The following is an 18,765-nucleotide window of genomic DNA, read 5'->3' on the forward strand; positions in this document are numbered from 1 at the left end:
TTCTTGTACGTGTTTTGTTTTACCAATTTGATTAGGTATTTCATAAATATCCGACCTTCGTGAAAGCAGATTATGTTTAGTAAATTTTAGAACAACTGCCGTGTAGGCCAACGGACAGAAGACTACAACCGCTGTAAGCTTTATTATTTTAGCAATTTTTGAAGAAACAGCCCCCGCTTACCGAAGGAAAGTCCGTCGACCTTACATTTGTTTCATGTTCCTCTCCCTCTGGTTGATCTGATATTTGGAAAAACATGTCAATCACATGTTTTTTACATGTACACTAGTCATTTTACTTATAATTCTGTGTGTCGAAGTACGTGGTAAAACTGCACAAGGGAATATTGATGTCTGAAGCCACAGGATTATTCTTGAACATAATTTCCTGTTACAGGACAAGCATTTTATCATCGCTAGATATCTGCCCATATGCTGATATTCGCGGCTATATCGGCGGATATCCGCAATAATAATTACGAAGTTCCATGACGGTGTCGCTATTATGATTTTCGCCAATTTTCATTATGTACCATCGATAATAATCATTATAATCAGTATTGTTTTAAGCCATTGTTATTATACTTTTGGTACGGAGGGCCCTTACATTTGCTTGCATCCGTCGTGTCGTGCAAGAGATAGATGCGTTGTTGACATATTCAGCACCCTTATTCCTGCTATTTCGTACAGTTAGTTTCCTGTGCGTCCTGTTTCCATCATAGCGGAAGCCTCCTTATGCCGGGGTACTCCTGTTTCGTTTATGGTAACCGCAGCGCATTATGCAGTTGCCGAAAGTTGCCAGGAAGATAACGAAGGTTCTTATACGGCAGACCTTCCATTGGAATCTTTGATTTGCAGTCTCACTCCTGTTTGTCAGTCACACGCGCCACAAATAATGCTGAGTATAGAATCAGCGAATCTATCAGTGTTCCTCTTAAATTTATTTACACATACACAATGCAGCGCTTATTACATTGAGAAGTGTAGAACGTTAGCTTGGTTTAACACGATGAATAAGTAAGGTACATTTGTTAAACGTACTAACTAAACGTCTTGTTGTATCATGCCTACTGCTGAATATGCGGTAACGAGGAAATCTGCTTTCTCGGATCGCTAGACAACATTCAAGCAAATCGCATTAGTGGATTTTTACTACAGAAAATGTCGAGTGACCAGGGCCTCCCATCGGGTAGGAACCGAACCCGGGAAACCGGGCGCGGGAAGCGAGAACGCTACCGCACGACCACGAGATGCGGGCGGTAGATTGTTCTCTGGGTGCAAGTCTTTCGATTTGACTCGACTTTGGCGATTTTCGTGTCGATGGGGATTAAATGATGATGACTAGGACAACACAACACTTAGTCCCTGAGCGAAGAAAATCTCCGACCCAGCCGGGAACCGAACCCGGGCCTTTGGGATTGACATTCTGTCGCTCTGACCATTCAGCTACTGGGGACGGACACTACAGAAAATAATTCTCGGTACTTATCTTTGAGAAATAGAGATGTGTCGCAGGCAAAGGGCGACAGACAAACTAAGAAATCTCTGCAGTATAGACAATGCTACATAGTAGAAGCAAAATGACTAGTCTTGATACTATTCTTGAACTCGCTTCTATAGAAGTCGCAGTCTTCAACTGGGCCACAGTCAGGCGGCTTGGCGCTTATATCCTCTTTGTGTAGAGGGCGCTGTCGTCGCATTGTCGTCTTGGAGAGGGGCGTGTGAGCGTTCAATTGGCTGACGTCGTGTCACAGCCCTCTATGCTCTAACGTTTCCGCATGGAGTGCCGGCGCATGCCTTTATGCCGGAACATGTCTACCTCGAAATACAATGCCAAATGTGACAACTTCATTTGACTATGCAATGATGCAGAGATGTTTCGCAGAAAATTTCGCAAAATTTGTCTCATTAGTCCTGCCATAAGCTCACAGAATGTATCAAGTATATGACAGCAGTGGAACATACACAGTTTTTTCTGGGGAGGGGTCGGAGGGGAGGGGCACAAGGATCAGATGGGTAAACATTTCCTTATGGACACTGATTAATTTTAAAATAAAGACACACACACACTAAATTACAGTTATTATCATGTCCAATACACGTATCAGAGATATAATTTTATTACAGTCGTAATTGTATGTGTTTTTTTCCTACAGAAGATGTCCAACACCTCCTCAGCATTCTTTGTTGATGCAATATCCTGATGGACATGCATTAGTATCAATCCATTTAAACGACCTTCTTGTCATCCTGCTGCAAAGATGTGTCTCCAAACGTCGTAAGGTTGAGGAAGACCTCTCCACAGTGCTGGTTGTTACAGGAAATGTACAGAAAGACTGATATTTGGCAGCGCCGTTGCTCTTATTTAGCCCTCTACTGGAGACTTCATTTTCGTCCATTTGTAGGTCTCTCTTCAAAGTTGAAAACATGCACTATACCGTTATCACTGAAGTTCTTTGTAGCTGATGGAATCTTAATGACGTTTTATTTAACAAATGTCTAAGAAAAGTATGAACCCTGACAGGCAGTAATTCTCTTCTACATACTGTCTCTGAAAACTGGGGCTGTTGGTCCATTCAAAGTATTGCTGTATACTGATGGGTAAACAGAGTGCCACCTGTAAGCATTTTGGGAAGTTCTCCATCGATTACTAAGAGTGTCTGTAGTTTATATATTCAACTAGCTTTCCCGTGTCGCTTCGTTCGCTTGTCAGTAGTATTGTTACGATGATTAATTATCGGAGGAGCATAGCTCGCGAAGTCAGGTATTTTACATCGTTAACGTCTTTCTGTCTATGACATTGTAGCTCCAACACAACTGCACTGATTTCAACACAGTTTTATTTATTTGAGGGCTAGTTTAATAAGAGTATGGCTGTTCAGTCGTTTAAATCTGATACGGTATATAAAGTAAAGAGTTTGCCGGCAGCAACAAACTGCCTAATCAATATGTGTTACATAATTTGATGTCATACTAAAATACAGATCTCAAAAAATCTACAGAAAAGGCCGCCACAACATAATAATATGTTTATCTTTTGCGATTCAATCACAATCGGCATTTTTATCTTTCGGATTCGATGCGCCAAGCGCAATCAAAAAACAAAAATTGTGATTATGGGTGAACCGTAAAAGATAAGCAAATGCCTGCGTGAACTTTCGTGAAGATCTTTTCGAGATCTGTACTTTAGTACTTTAGCTCTTATCCCCTCGCAACATACTGCAAAAGAGAGCATTACCAACAAACTTTCTGCTGCTTTGATTCATTATTTTAGACTGTTATCACCTCTGCCTACTGATTTTTTAAGCAGCCTTTGTTCATCCTCAGAGTTCAAGCTATCTTCGTGTCAAACATCATCAACTTCGATTCTGACAAAAAAGAAACAAGAAGTAATTACATTAAGGCATATCACAACAAATCGAACTTACGTTTCGTTAATTCCAGGCTTTTTGTATATTTTAAACTCACAGTTACACACTGCCCGTAAGTAAAAATTGTGATGGCGCCGAGATTCTCTCTTTTTAGAAGAAGATTTCATCAATGAAATTTGCCGAGAAAAGTATGCTTTCCCATTTAATATTTCTCTTATCCACATTCACCACCAATTATAGTAGAATGTTAAATAACGAGAGAAGGACTCATGTAATAAACTTGAAAATATTGTGTCAGATCACTGGCTATGACAAATGGATCAATCAGATTTCATCGCGACATTAGGTCTAGAAACTCTGCTGCGTAAATGACTAATTCATTGCTAGAATGGCGTTATGTGTAACAAACATCGGGAAATGGCGTTGTCCTGTGTGCGCTGTGACATTTGACTCACAATGTAAAGTAATGTTCCATTCTCTCTGCATGTTACCAGAACATTTACTGCAGCCTCTACGAAACTTAGCTGATATAAATGCTTCGTCGTATAGGGGAAACAACGATGCAGTTATATGATAGATGAGAATTGTAATGATACTCCCTTAGTAAAGCAAGTGAGTAACAGCGAGGCTGGAATGCAACCATGTAGGCCTACATGTGAAACGACTCTTCACGAAACCCTTCTGCGATGTGTTGTCGACTATTATTCAAGTTTGCGTGCCTCAAACGATTCGTTAACTTGAATATTGTTTGTTTATGTTGGTCGGTAGCCTCAGAAAATGATATGAAGTGTATACTATTTTAACGATAGTCCACCATAGCTGTCTTTTTATAAATTTTTATTTCTTGCCGTCTGTTTCGACCATAGCTGATTTTATTATTTGTACATAATCTATGTATCTGTACACAAAAATATTTAATATTTGTTTTTATTGTAATTTTTTAAATTAAGATATAAGAAAGTAAACGCTATTTGTCAAATATGCAACACTGTATTTGTGCCCCTTTGTTACATTTTTTATTTATGTTTCAGAGATATACACTGTTCAAAAGAACTAGGGGAACATGAATCTGGACATCTGCTTTACTCAACTGAGCAATAATTGAGGACTGGGTATGTTACCAAGCTACATCTTTATCTTTCACTAAATGAGTACGCAACGAAACATCATTACATTCTCGTTCATTGACATAACAAGAACTGAAATGTCCGGCAGGTTTCGAAAACAAAGTGAAAAGAACCACCCATCTCGTCATCCTGGGTTGTTTTAATTGGACTACGAGAGCTCCAGTAACGTGTATGCCCTCTGTGGGCGGTTATCACTTCCTGACACCTACGTAGCATGCTCCATGTAAGTCCACGGAGGTAACACTGTGGTATCCGATCCCATTCATCAGTGAGAGCTTTTGAGAGTCCTTGGAGGATCTGTGGTGGAACACGACGACCGCGAACATGTTTGTCAATCATGTCCCACACATACTTTGTTGGGTTTAGGTCGGGAGTCACTGCGAGCCACCCCATTACCTTAAAGTCCCTGACTTGGCAAGCTATCCCGGCATTTGAGCCCTGGCGTCATCTTGCATGAGAAGGAATGCGGGGCCACCAAGGTATGCAGTAGCCACCACAAGGTCCACCAGGATCTGCTCGATGTACTGCTTAGCGGTAAGGTGACCATGGACAACGACAAGATCGGTACCCCTAAGAACACTGGTGTCTCCCCACGCCATCACGGCTCCTTGGCAAAATCAGTCGATTTCCTGATCAAAATCTCACAGGCACCACTCTCCACACACGAACACGACCATCACCTTGCGCCAGAGGAAATGTAGACTCGTCTATAAATAACACGTTTCTCCAGTGACGAAGTAACAGACTGACATTGCAGAACTGAAGGCGAGCTGCGAGGTGTTGTGTCAAGCGGGTTACGCGAACTGGACGCATGGGTTGTGAGATCCTTTCTCGTAGTATGTTGCTTACAGTCTGATTGGACAGTGGTTCCAGTGGCCCTACTGAGATCGTCTTGCAGTGCTCTGGCCGTGGTCCTACTACGGTGCAACACATATTGTTCTTCACGTGGGGTTGTAATGCGTCAGCAATCTTGTGCAACTCGTCTTGTGTACTGACCTGTCTCACTGCAGTGTGTACGCAACTTATGAGTGACAAGTGGAGAGACATTGACATGTGCAGATACACCATCCCCCTTGGATCAGACTGCCGTTGCAACTTACAGTGCATGAAGATGTCGCATTGCACGTGGTTAGTTGAATACAGCGTCCACAAATGAAAATTGTCCTCTGTGTACCTCACTAGACATCAATGGACACAGAGGTCCTCACTTCCTTTTGCGGAAGGAAGAAAAAAAGGTAAGAAGATTAGCGCTTAACGCCCCGCCGACGGCAAGGTCATTAGAGACGAGCTCGGGTTAGGAAATGATGGGGAAAGAAATCGCCTGTGACCTTTCAAAGAACCATCCCGGCATTAGCTTGGAAGGATTTTAGGGAAATCACAGAAAACCTAAATCTGGGTGGGCGAACGCGGGCTTGAACCCTTGTCCTCACGAATGGGCGTCTGTTGTGCTAATCACTGCTCCACCTCGTTTGGTTCCTTCTGTGAAGTCATCTGATACTGTAATGCATAACACAGCCGATAGATAGCGAACGATATTTGTTGTTGCATACACTAAAAGCGAAGAGATTCCGCTATGCAATAAGACCACTGTTACCGTCCGTATCAGAATGGATTTAACGTATCAGACGTTTATACGAGTGTTCAGCTTCTTTTGAGCAATGCAGTTTGGTATTAAATATATATCTTTGATGGAAGTCGATTTAGTCATCGATACCACCTAGATTCGCTGTTTATATTGAATGTATAATTTAGGATTGTCTTTTGTTCTCAGTCATCTGTCCTTGACGACTGATATGAATCTTGTTGTATTTTTCAATATATTTTGATTTATGATTTCTGTTTGTTCGTTTGGAAGTTATTCGGATTTTTTGCCAGGCGTGTACAGATTCCTATTTCCTCCGAGATGTTCCTAACTTCCTTTTTCCACTCTATGAAGAATGCAAAGATCAGCGCTTATGTCTACTACAGCTCGTGCATTTTCTTGAAGATGCATACTACATCTTCATCTACATAGATACTCGCAATCCACCGTACGGTGAGTGGCGGAGGGTACCCTGTACACTACTAGTCATACTAAATGTCAAGAGGTTGTTTTCACTGTTGTTTACATGTTCCATATCGGACAAAATGGAGGAAAATTTACTACAAGGTTCCACAAGGTACTTAAAATGCTGTAGCCAATATTACCTATCTGAATTGCCAGATTGTCGTTATTTAAATGTCAGAGTTTTATAAACCGTATCTTGTTCCTACCGATTCATTTTAATAGTGCGACAAAGCTGCTTGCTTGGCTGGACACAAATCTGAAAACAACTCGTAACCGGACCCTTTGCTTTCGCTGAGAATTCTCTTGCCGACTGGGCATTCGGATACGGGTCACCACTCCCCCTCATAGCTTCGCTTCTGCCAGTACCTCTCCTACTTTCAAAAGTCATTTTCGAAAGATACTAAACGTTTACAGTTAAGTGCTGACTGTGCCATGAATCGGATTAACGCAGTCCAAAACAATTCGGAAATATTTGCGCCTTTGAGTAGAGTCCTCTTGGGAAAAAAGAATGCGAAAAACGAGTAGCATCATAGAATGAGATTTTCACTCTGCAGCGGAGTGTGCGCTGATATGAAACTTCCTGGCAGATTAAAACTGGTTCGCAGGAGAGCTTCTGTAAAGTTTGGAAGGTAGGAGACGAGGTACTGGCAGAAGTACAGCTGTGAGTACCGGGCGTGAGTCGTGCTTCGGTAGCTCAGTTGGTAGAGCACTTGCCCGCGAAAGGCAAAGGTCCCGAGTTCGAGTCTCGGTCGGGCACACAGTTTTAATCTGCCAGGAAGTTTCAGAGTAGCATCATATTTGCTCGTAATCACCACTGAATATGTAAGCGTAGGTTTCCGCGGCCATTGTCTCAGTCAGGTTACCAAAACCACCATGAGGAACATTTGCAACAGGGGCCGAAACGTCGGAAAATTTCACGTTTCCAGTGCGGGCATATCCTCAGCAAAATTTTTTGGGTTACCACTGAATATCTTCGTCTGAACAGCAACGATCAAATGAAAGCTAGAAAGCAGTAATCCTCAGCTTAGTAACAATTAGTCTAGTAACGTAATGAGTTGTTGTTTTCGAATGGAACATGTATTGGTCACAAGTACTTTCCTGTATCTCCTTCTGTGAGTTCAGGATTAGGCCTTACTCCATCGCTTGTCGAAGGATACTCTGTGGTGACAGACGCAAAACATGCTCTTTCCAATCCTGCTTACGTTGGTTTACAGTTTAAGTCAGTGGCTGTATTCCAGTCCTTTTTTTATTTCTTCAGTTATTACCGTGTGGTTTTAATTAAAGTGCAGCTATTCACAGCAATGTGGGCTGTAATTATCGTATGGCAGCGAAGCCTGGTAGATACGCTAATGCGTTAAGGCGGAACCGACATATGCTGAAAAAAATAGTTCCAGTTTCGGCCACCAGGTGCAAATCTCACGCTGTGTCTGTAAGAAAGTCGAATAGATTAGGAACAGGATGTGGGCAAAAAAGGTCAAACAAGTGAGAAAGGAATAATTTTTTTAAATATTATTATTAACTGCCGCTTACGCAGTTAGTTGAGACGTCGACGAGACGCCGGTTTCGTAAAACGACGCGATGAACGGTGATCAGGTAGAGAATGAACGTGCCGCTGCCAAACCCTCTCTTTTAGATATCCCCAAAGCCAAAAGCCTCATAGATTCAGATCAGGTGCTCCTGCAGGCCGTGCGTCTGGAAAAACTCTGGATACAACACGTTCGCGATAAGCAGATCCTTCATTTGGCGGGCGGCATGAAGTGTTGCCCCATCTTGGATGAAAACAATAGTTTCCAGAGCAGGAATCACATGCTGTAAGAGAAGGTCTCTATAATGTGCAGACGTCACGGTACACCTATTAGGCCCTTTCGGTGTATTCTCTTCAAATAAGAACGGATAGGAAAAACAGTCACGTACAGCGAGTGCAGTGTCCCTTACTGCAAAACATGGTGTTTAACAGTATCTCACATTTGGCAGTTTTGTGCACTCACAACACCCTGTAGGATATCGGCCGGTCACATTTCATCAACTTCGAGGCGTGGCAGAAACTGAAGAGCAGCCGGCCGCTGTGACCGAGCGGTTCTAGGCGCTATAGTCTGGAACCGCGCAATCGCTACGGTCGCAGGTTCGAATACTGCCTCCGGCATGGATGTGTGTGATGTCCTTAGGTTAGTAGGTTTCAATAGTTGTAGGGGACTGATGATCTCAGATGTTAAGTCCCGTGGTGCTCAGAGCCATTTGAATCATTTGAACCGAAGAGCAAATCTAGAATGTTGCTGCTGATCGTATGCTTGATTTACTGAACCGTCTGGATCCTACACAAATATCCATACTGTCGACTGTGGGACGGATAAGTCTCATGAGACTGTGCAATCACTGGTACTATCCGGGGCATGTGCTGCATGGTCAGTTACAGCAACAGCAACCTCGTTAATAACTTCCCCTGGGATAGGGCGCCTTCCTCTTCCATGTGCCATATGAAACTCACCTGTGTTTCTAAATTACATTATCATCTTCTTTAAACCATTTAAATACACCGGGCCTGTCTTCAGACTTTTCAGTTGGCAATACTCTCGCAGTGTAGAACTGTAATTACTGCAGTTCACATAAATCAGTTTCACTAATAGCGCATGGTAACTGTTCGCGATATCCATACTGTTCACTCAGGTTATATCTTGTCAAATGACAGCGTGGATGTTGTACCTACAACAGTGGACAGCGCCAGATTTGCAACTGGTGGCGAAAATTGGAAGTAATTTTTTCCAGCTTACATCGGTTCCGCATCAACGCATTAGCGTGTCTAGCAATTTCGCTCCTACCAACAACTGCGTGGTGCCATCAATGATTCTAGACCAACTGCTCTATCGTGGGTGTCTGCCGTTAAGGTTAGAGCGAATAGCTTTTGGTCATGCAGTTTCCCATAGGTAATCTCAGATGCTACTTGGAAGACTGAAAGTTATCTCTTTAAATTTATTTTAGTGAAAGTGGATCTGTAATATTAATTCAGTTTTTAATTGGTTGGTTGGTTGGTTGATTGGGGAAGGAGACCAGACAGCGAGGTCATCGGTCTCATCGGGTTAGAGAAGGACAGGGAAGGAAGTCGGCCGTGCCCATTGAAAGGAACCATCCCGGCATTTGCCTGGAGCTATTAAGGGAAATCACGGAAAACCTTCAGTTTTTAATGTTAAGCTGTGTGTTAGATGCTAAACTTTGGACTTCCTATTTTGAATGTTGTGCATACCAGACCTTGAAGATGATAGCTTGCGTGACGCCAACTGTTGGTGACAAAATTCAACTGCGAGAATGTATAGAGAAATCTAATTGCAACAATTCTAAGAAAATCATACACTGCCTGAAACTTACTGTTATCACAAAATATGACTATGAACATCGATAAAAAACTGATTACTTCGAAACTAAAGATTGTCCCTGTGAAATGTAATTAAAGAAACAATCCGTTTTCTACACTATTTGATTTTCTTGTGTTGCATGTTGCACTGGACAACGCCGTGCAGGTGCTCTCGTAACTACAGACCGCCTCGCTAACAAAGCTGTAAAATCTAGGTACTGAGATACGCAAAGGTGCAATGCATTCTCTAATAACAATGCCATCGCTCTTGGTTGATAATTTTTGACAATCGTTTATTTAAATTGAATATTAATTGGTTCTTGGGATGTGGACAATGCCTCTGGGTTAAATGAATTCAATAGCAATCTCATATCATCTGCTGTAATAACATGTAATGAAATTTCAGTAATACGCTTTCTCTGAAATAATAGAACTATAGTCCAAGAATTACAAAAATTAAACTCCACATCTATAATCTATCCTTAAACTAAATTTCTATTTCACTCACACTAATCAATAAATCTTACGACAACAAAAAATCCTTATCAGAATGTATGATGAAGGAAGAATGCTATATTACCAAACCTCTGCCTCAAATAAAACAAACTTAATCATTACCTGTAATTCCCAAAAGTCTCCAAAGTTTTCTCCTCGTTGCTGCTAAACCAAAACTCGACTGTACACATCTCACCACAAACCTCAACTGTCTGTCTCTTCTCCTTGCAATCAAAGATAAATATGGCGCGCATCTTCGCAGAGCAAAGATCACCTCTAACACATCTCTGTGCAGCACAGCTTCTCTGCTGATGTTGCACACGCATGTCTGTGCATTTCACATCCGAAAAAAAAATTCCTACGAAAACTTACACACACACATTTCAAGTGCTTTTTCGCGTTTGTTGTAACCTTTCATTACAATTGATACTGTGGTTCAGTCAACACCGCCAATGGTGCTTGTTTTCGTTATTGCTGTTCCAAAAAATCAAATCTGTTTGCTTATATGAGAGATTAGATATAACGAAGTTTTTAATTCTGAAATGTACACTGGTGATGTTGGATGTCCACATCGCATCACAGAACTCAGAGTTTAGAGGCCTGTCCACTCTGAGAAAGCGGGATAGGCAGACCTGACAACAGAGTACAATGCTGGTGTAGGCGCAGGTGTTTTGGAGCACAGTGATAAGCAGAGTAGGCAGATCTGACAACGGTTCAAATGGCTCTCAGCACTATGGGACTTAACATCTGAGGTCATCATTCCTCTAGAACTTAGAACTACTTAAACGCAACTAACCTAGGGACATCACACACATCCATGCGAGAGGCAGCATTCGAACCTGCAACCGTAGACTGAAGCGCCTAGAACCGCTCGGCCACAATTCTCCATCTAGCTCTCAGTAACGAAAAAGCATTGGATGGCAGCTTGGAAATTAAAGTCGCAGACGGAGACCAAGAGATGAATACACTAAGCAGATACAGAGGATGTAGGTTGTAGTAAGTACTGGGAGATGAAGAAGCTTGCACAGGATAGAGTAGCATGAAGAGCCGCATCAAACCAGTCTCAGGATTGAAGACCACAACAACAACAACAAAAACAACAAACAACTGATTATGGTGAATTAGTAAGACTCAGTTCTTATTATCTTGCAAGTAAAGTTTGTCTTTGCAAAATCATCTGACAACTTAAATTACGTTAATCATAATTGATTCATAAGCACTGAGATTTAAACAGCAAGTATTATCTAACTTCATTTATCCAATGGAAATCCAAATTATCAAACTATACGTATCTGTTAAGAAATCTTAATGTCATCACAAAAATGAAATATCTAACTAGCCTTTTTATCAAAACCGTTTACGCACATTCTGGGATTACTCCACAATTAGAAATTATCAGCCATCTCACCTATACTAGTTGTTGTTGTGGTCTTCAGTCCTGAGAGTGGTTTGATGCAGCTCTCCATGCTACTCTATCCTGTGCAAGCTTCTTCATCTCACAGTACCAACTGCAACCTACATCCTTCTGTATCTACACTCCATAGAAATACTTTCAGAAATGACTTTGTGCCCCTTAAATCTATACTCGATGTTAACAAATTTCTCTTCTTCAGAAACGCTTTCCTTGCCATTACCAGTCTACATTTTATATCCTCTCTAATTCGACCATCATCAGTTATTTTGCTCCCCAAATGGCAAAACTCCTTTACTACTTTAAGTGTCTCATTTCCTAATCTAATTCCCTCAGCATCACCCGACGTTATTCGACTACATTCCATTATCCTTGTTTTGCTTTTGTTGATGTTCATCTTATATCCTCCTTTCAAGACACTATCCATTACGTTCAACTGCTCTTCCAAGTCCTTTGCTGTCTCTGACAGAAGTACGATGTCATCGGCGAACCTCAACATTTTTATTTCTTCTCCATGGATTTTAATACCTACTCCGAATTTTTCTTTTGTTTCCTTCACTGCTTGATCAATATACAGGTTGAATAACATCGGGGAGAGACTACAACCCTGTCTCACTCCCTTCCCAACCACTGCTTCCCTTTCATGTCCCTCGACTCTTATAACTGCCATCTGGTTTCTGTACAAATTGTCAATAGCCTTTCGCTCCCTGTATTTTACCCCTGCTACCTTCAGAATTTGAAAGAGAGCATTTCAATCAACATTGTCAAAAGCTTTCTCTAAGTCTACAAATGCTAGAAACGTAGGTTTGCCTTTCCTTAATCGAGCTTCTAAGGTAAGTCGTAGGGACGGTATTGCCTCACGTGTTCCAACATTTCTACGGAATCCCGAGGTCGGCTCCTACTAGTTTTTTCCATTCGTCTGTAAGGAATTCGCGTTAGTATATTGCAGCTGTGACTTATTTAACTGATAGTTCGGTAATTTTCACATCTGTCAACACCTGCTTTCTTTGGGATTGGGATTGGAATTATTATACTTTTCTTGAAGTCTGAGGGTATTTCGCCTGTCTCATACATCTTGCTCTCCAGATGGTAGAGTTTTGTCAGGACTGGCTCTCCCAAGGCCGTCAGTAGTTCCAATGGAATGTTGTCTACTCCAGGGGCCGTGTTTCGACCCAGGTCTTTCAGTGCTCTGTCAAACTCTTCACGCAGTATCGTATCTCCCATTTCATCTTCATCTACATCCTCTTCCATTTCCATAATATTGTCCTCAAGTACATCGCCCTTGTATAGACCCTCTAAATACTCCTTCCACCTTTCTGCTTTCCCTTCTTTGCTTAGAAACGGGTTTCCATCAAGAGCATACAAGTGGTTCTCTTATCTCCAAAGGTCTCTTTAATTTTTCTGTAGGCAGTATCTATCTTACCCCTAGTGAGATAAGCCACTACATCCTTACATTTGTCCTCTAGCCATCCCTGCTTAGCCATTTTGCACTTTCTGTCGATCTCATTTTTGAGACGCCTGTATTCCTTTTTGCCTGCCTCATTTACTGCATTTTTATATTTTCTCCTTTCATCAGTTAAATTCAATATTTCTTCTGTTACCCAAGGATTTCTACTAGTCTTCATCTTTTTACCTACTTGATCCTCTGCTGCCTTCACTACTGCATCCCTCAAAGCTACCCATTCTTCTTCTACCGTATTTCTTTCCCCCATTCCTGTCAATTGCTCCCTTATGCTCTCCCTGAAACTCTGTACAACCTCTGGTTCTTTTAGTTTATCCAGGTCCCATCTCCTTAAATTCCCACCTTTTTGCAGTTTCTTTAGTTTTATTCTACAGGTCATAACCAATAAATTGTGGTCAGAGTCCACATCTGCCCCTGGAAATGTCTTACAATTTAAAACCTGGTTCCTAAATCTCTGTCTTACAATTATATAATCTATCTGAAACCTGTCGGTACCTCCAGGCTTCTTCCATGTATAGAGCGTTTTATGGTTCTTGAACCAAGTGTTAGCTATGATTAAGTTGTGCTCTGTGCAAAATTCTACCAGGCGGCTTCCTCTTTCATTTCTTTGCCCCAGTCCATATTCACCTACTACGTTTCCTTCTCTCCCTTTTCCTACTACCGAATTCCAGTCACCCATGACTATTAAATTTTCGTCTCCCTTCACTATCTGAATAATTTCTTTTATTTGATCACACATTTCTTGAATTTCTTCGTCATCTGCAGAGCTGGTTGGCATATAAACATGTACTACTGTAGCAGGTGTGGGCTTCGTATCTATCTTGGCCACAATAATGCGTTCACTATGCTGTTTGTAGTAGCTTACCCGCATTCCCATTTTCCTGTTCATTATTAAACCTACTCCTGCATTACCCCTATTTGATTTTGTGTTTATAACCCTGTAGTCACCTGACCAAAAGTCTTGTTCGTCCTGCCACCGCAGTTCACTAATTCCCACTATATCTAACTTTAACCTATCAATTTCCATTTTTGAATTTTCTAACCTACCTGCCCGATTAAGGGATCTGACATTCCAGGCTCCGATCCGTAGAACGCCAGTTTTCTTTCTCCTGATAACGACATCCTCTTGAGTAGTCCCCGCCCGGTGATCCGAATGAGGGACTATTTACCTGCGGAATATTTTATCCAAGAGGACGCCATCATCATTTAAACATACAGTAAAGCTATATGCACTCGGTAAAAATTACGGCCGTAGTTTCCCCTTGCTTTCAGCCGTTCGCAGTACCAGCACAGCAAGGCTGTTTTGGTTATTGTTACAATGCCAGATCAGTGAATCATCCAGACTGTTGCCCCTGCATCTACTGAAAAGGCTGCTGCCCCTCTTCAGGAACCACACGTTTGTCTGGCCTCTCAACAGATACCCCTCCGTTGTGGTTGCACCTACGGTACGGCCATCTGTATCGCTGAGGCACGCAAGGCTCCCCACCAACGGCAAGGTCCATGCTTCATGGGGGAGGGGTATTATTATTACTATTATTATATTATGATAATTGTCCTCAGTTGTAGTGTTTCTCTATTATTTCATCAACTAGTGTAAACAATGAGTTGTTTGGCATATATACTAGATCATTCAATAGGGTTTTCTTTTCTGCGTCTTTTATTTCCAAGCCCGCCGTTGTGGCCGAGCGGTTCTAGGCGCTTCAGTCCGGAACTGCGCTGCTTCTACTGTCGCAGGTTCGAATCCTGCCCCGAATTGATGGGTGTGATGTCCTTAGGATGGTTAGGTTTAAGTAGTTCTAATTTCTAGGGGACTGATGACCTCGTATGTTATGTTAAGTCCCATAGTGCTCAGAGCTATTTGAACCATTTTTTAATTTTCCGAAACAAATATTTCTGTGTTTGCTGCGGAGGATGGCCACGCAAACAAACTCATTAAATGATATTCGGTTTTCTTATTCTCTGCTGTTTGCAGCTATAAATTTAGACTTCGAACAAAGACTGAAAAATTAAGGAGTAGGAGATGTCGATCGATTTGGAATTGAGGCTGTAGGAGAAATCGGTCTCATTGTTTCCAGCAACGAAGGCGAAGGTGATAGAGAAGGTCTTTGGGACAGCGAGAGTGAAAGGTCACAAGTTGATGACTTCCCTATATCGTCTCTTTTGGATGGTATCAGTTTTTCACTCTAAAGCAATCGCAAAATTAAGGATTCAGTTACTATCTCAAGTTTATAGCACGCCAATAAAATCACAGATGTGTAGATGAAATTTACCTTCTCTTCCAAGGGATGTTATGGTCGTTTTCTTCTTATACGATGCCGCAAGTTTGTTGCGCCTACTCTCATTTTATAATCTGTTACAGCTAGTGAAGCATTCTACTTCACTGCTACTAAATATTGCAAAAGAAACTAGGGTTGGTACCATTCTTCAGTACAATCGATGTCCGTGCAGGACAGTCGGTAACTATCGTGTAGACAAGGTAGGAGGCAATCTTGCATACTGTATGTAGACGTGTGCTGTCTAACTCGCAATGCCATATGTCAACCGGCACACCACTGTCTCAGCAATGCTCTACCGATTCTTATGTCTCCGTTTACTGCTAGTTTCCAGATGTCCATAAGTGTTATGAAAAGGGGGTGATCACTTTTCCCATCTTCTATAACCACCTGATACGATGGTAATCCCAAAAGTAAGGTCTCTCATTTTTTTATGAGTACATAGACCTGTTCATTTCTACACTCCTGGAAATTGAAATAAGAACACCGTGAATTCATTGTCCCAGGAAGGGGAAACTTTATTGACACATTCCTGGGGTCAGATACATCACATGATCACACTGACAGAACCACAGGCACATAGACACAGGCAACAGAGCATGCACAATGTTGGCACTAGTACAGTGTATATCCACCTTTCGCAGCAATGCACGCTGCTATTCTCCCATGGAGACGATCGTAGAGATGCTGGATGTAGTCCCGTGGAACGGCTTCCCATGCCATTTCCACCTGGCGCCTCAGTTGGACCAGCGTTCGTGCTGGAAGTGCAGACCGCGTGAGACGACGCTTCATCCAGTCCCAAACATGCTCAATGGGGGACAGATCCGGAGATCTTGCTGGCCAGGGTAGTTGACTTACACCTTCTAGAGCACGTTGGGTGGCACGGGATACATGCGTAAGTGCATTCTCGTGTTGGAACAGCAAGTTCCCTTGCCGGTCTAGGAATGGTAGAACGATGGGTTCGATGACGGTTTGGATGTACCGTGCACTATTCAGTGTCCCCTCGACATCACCAGAGGTGTACGGCCAGTGTAGGAGATCGCTCCCCACACCATGATGCCGGTTGTTGGCCCTGTGTGCCTCGGTCGTATGCAGTCCTGATTGTGGCGCTCACCTGCACGGCGCCAAACACGCATACGACCATCATTGGCACCAAGGCAGAAGCGACTCTCATCGCTGAAGACGACACGTCTCCATTCGTCCCTCCATTCACGCCTGTCGCGACACCACTGTAGGCAAGCTGCACGATGTTGGGGCGTGAGCGGAAGACGGCCTAACGGTGTGCGGGACCGTAGCCCAGCCTCATGGAGACGGTTGCGAATGGTCCTCGCCGATACCCCAGGAGCAACAGTGTCCCTAATTTGCTGGGAAGTGGCGGTGCGGTCCCCTACGGCAATGCGTAGGATCCCACGGTCTTGGCGTGCATCCGTGCGTCGCTGCGGTCCGGTCCCAGGTCGACGGGCACGTGCACCTTCCGCCGACCACTGGCGACAACATCGATGTACTGTGGAGACCTCACGCCCCACGTGTTGAGCAATTCGGCGTTACGTCCACCCGGCCTCCCGCATGCGCACTATACGCCCTCGCTCAAAGTCCGTCAACTGCACAACGGTTCACGTCCACGCTGTCGCGACATGTTACCAGTGTTAAAGACTGCGATGGAGCTCCGTATGCCACGGCAAACTGGCTGACACTGACGGCGGCGGTGCACAAATGCTGCGCAGCTAGCGCCATTCGACGGCCAACACCGCGGTTCCTGGTGTGTCCGCTGTGCCGTGCGTGTGATCATTGCTTGTACAGCCTTCTCGCAGTGTCCGGAGCAAGTATGGTGGGTCTGACACACCGGTGTCAATGTGTTCTTTTTTCCATTTCCAGGAGTGTACAATGGTTTACATCAGTTTATAGCTTGAACATTTACTTATTATACGACATAATCACCATTTCTGTCAATGCATTTTCGTAGACGGTTTGGCAGTTTTTGTATGCCCATGTCATAGCTGCTCGGCGCCATGCTGTTCAGAAAGTTATGAACCTCTTCTTTCAGCTCGTCGTCGGAGCTGAATCGCTTTCCAGCCAAATGCTCTTTTAACCTAGGGAACAGGTGATAATCACTGATAATCACTGGGTGCCAAGTCAGGACTATAGGGTGCGTGGGTGACTGTGTTCCACTGAAACTGTTGCAGTAGAGCAAAGGTTTGCTGAGCGATGTGTGGGCGTGCGTTGTCATGGAGAAAGTGTACGCCCTTGCTCAACATTCCTCTTCTCCGGTTCTGAATTGGTCATCTGAGTTTTTTCAGTGTCTCACCGTACCTCTCAGCGTTAACTATGGTCCCAGCGATTCAGCTCCGACGACGAGGTGAAAGAAGAGGCATGGCGGCGCGCTGGTATGACATGGCCATACAAAAACTGCCACAGCGTCTACAAAAATGCATCGAGAGAAATGGCGATTATGTCGAAAAATAGCTAAATGTTCAAGCTGTAAACTGATGTAAACCATTGTAGCAGTAAACAGGTCTATGTACTTATAAAAAAAAGGAGACATTACTTTTGGGATTACCCTCGTATTTCAAAGAAATGGAAAGTTTGTGAATAAACATTATTCGTTTTTTTTAAAAAAAAAAAAGTTATTTAAAATCTAAGAATTTTAGTATTGCTGCTATGTCGAACTAATATGTCGGTTTTGTTATTCTGTTATTAGTAAAAAAAGAAAAAAAACTTGTTCTAATCGAGACCAAACAAATACTGGAAAACACTGGTTTTTCATCACTGAAATACCGGTATCGGTCTTAACTGGTGGGCTTTTTTCTATCCCTATACCGCAGGGGAGTGCGTCCTGAAGGAGCGGGAAAGCCTGCCAAAGGCGCTACCGTGAGTCTCTGTGGCACGCTCTGGGGAGACCCGGCCTTAATTAAGCAGTGCGCTAGCAGCAACGTGTCCATGGAGGGAGCGACTGTAGCGACTCCAGCGGCGCGATTGTGGCGACTCCATGGAATCGGCTGGAAGCGCGCGACTACCAGCCACTGCAGTCGCTACAGGCGCGCGTGATCGGATGAATCGTTACTGCAGTTTGCCCTGTTTCTGGATGTTTTGTAACTCGCAATGGACGACTGGCAACTCGTGGAGTTAATACGGGAACGCCCGTGCTTGTACAACCCCAAATACCCTCAGTACAAAGACGTTAACGTCAGGGATGACGTCTGGATGGAAATTGCAGGGTTGATGAGACAACCAGGTGA

General features: G+C 43.1%; 1 protein-coding gene across 2 annotated transcripts in view; it reads left to right on the forward strand.

Moving 5' to 3' along the window:
* Window positions 1-18,765, forward strand: part of LOC126278222 (uncharacterized) — a 67,152-nt gene that overhangs the window by 21,195 nt on the left and 27,192 nt on the right. Inside the window, exon 1 of one of the 2 annotated variants that reach the window (XM_049978200.1) lies at window positions 18,575-18,761. The exons of the other annotated variant lie outside the window; for it this stretch is intronic. Within the exon in view, the coding sequence (XP_049834157.1) occupies window positions 18,629-18,761 (133 nt within the window). The 5' untranslated portion in view covers window positions 18,575-18,628. Of the gene's footprint in view, window positions 1-18,574; window positions 18,762-18,765 lie in introns of those variants that run through there. 2 annotated transcript variants of the gene reach the window in all.

The sequence above is a fragment of the Schistocerca gregaria genome, chromosome 6 (genome assembly GCF_023897955.1).
Source record: "Schistocerca gregaria isolate iqSchGreg1 chromosome 6, iqSchGreg1.2, whole genome shotgun sequence".
Taxonomy (NCBI): Eukaryota; Metazoa; Arthropoda; class Insecta; order Orthoptera; family Acrididae; genus Schistocerca; species Schistocerca gregaria.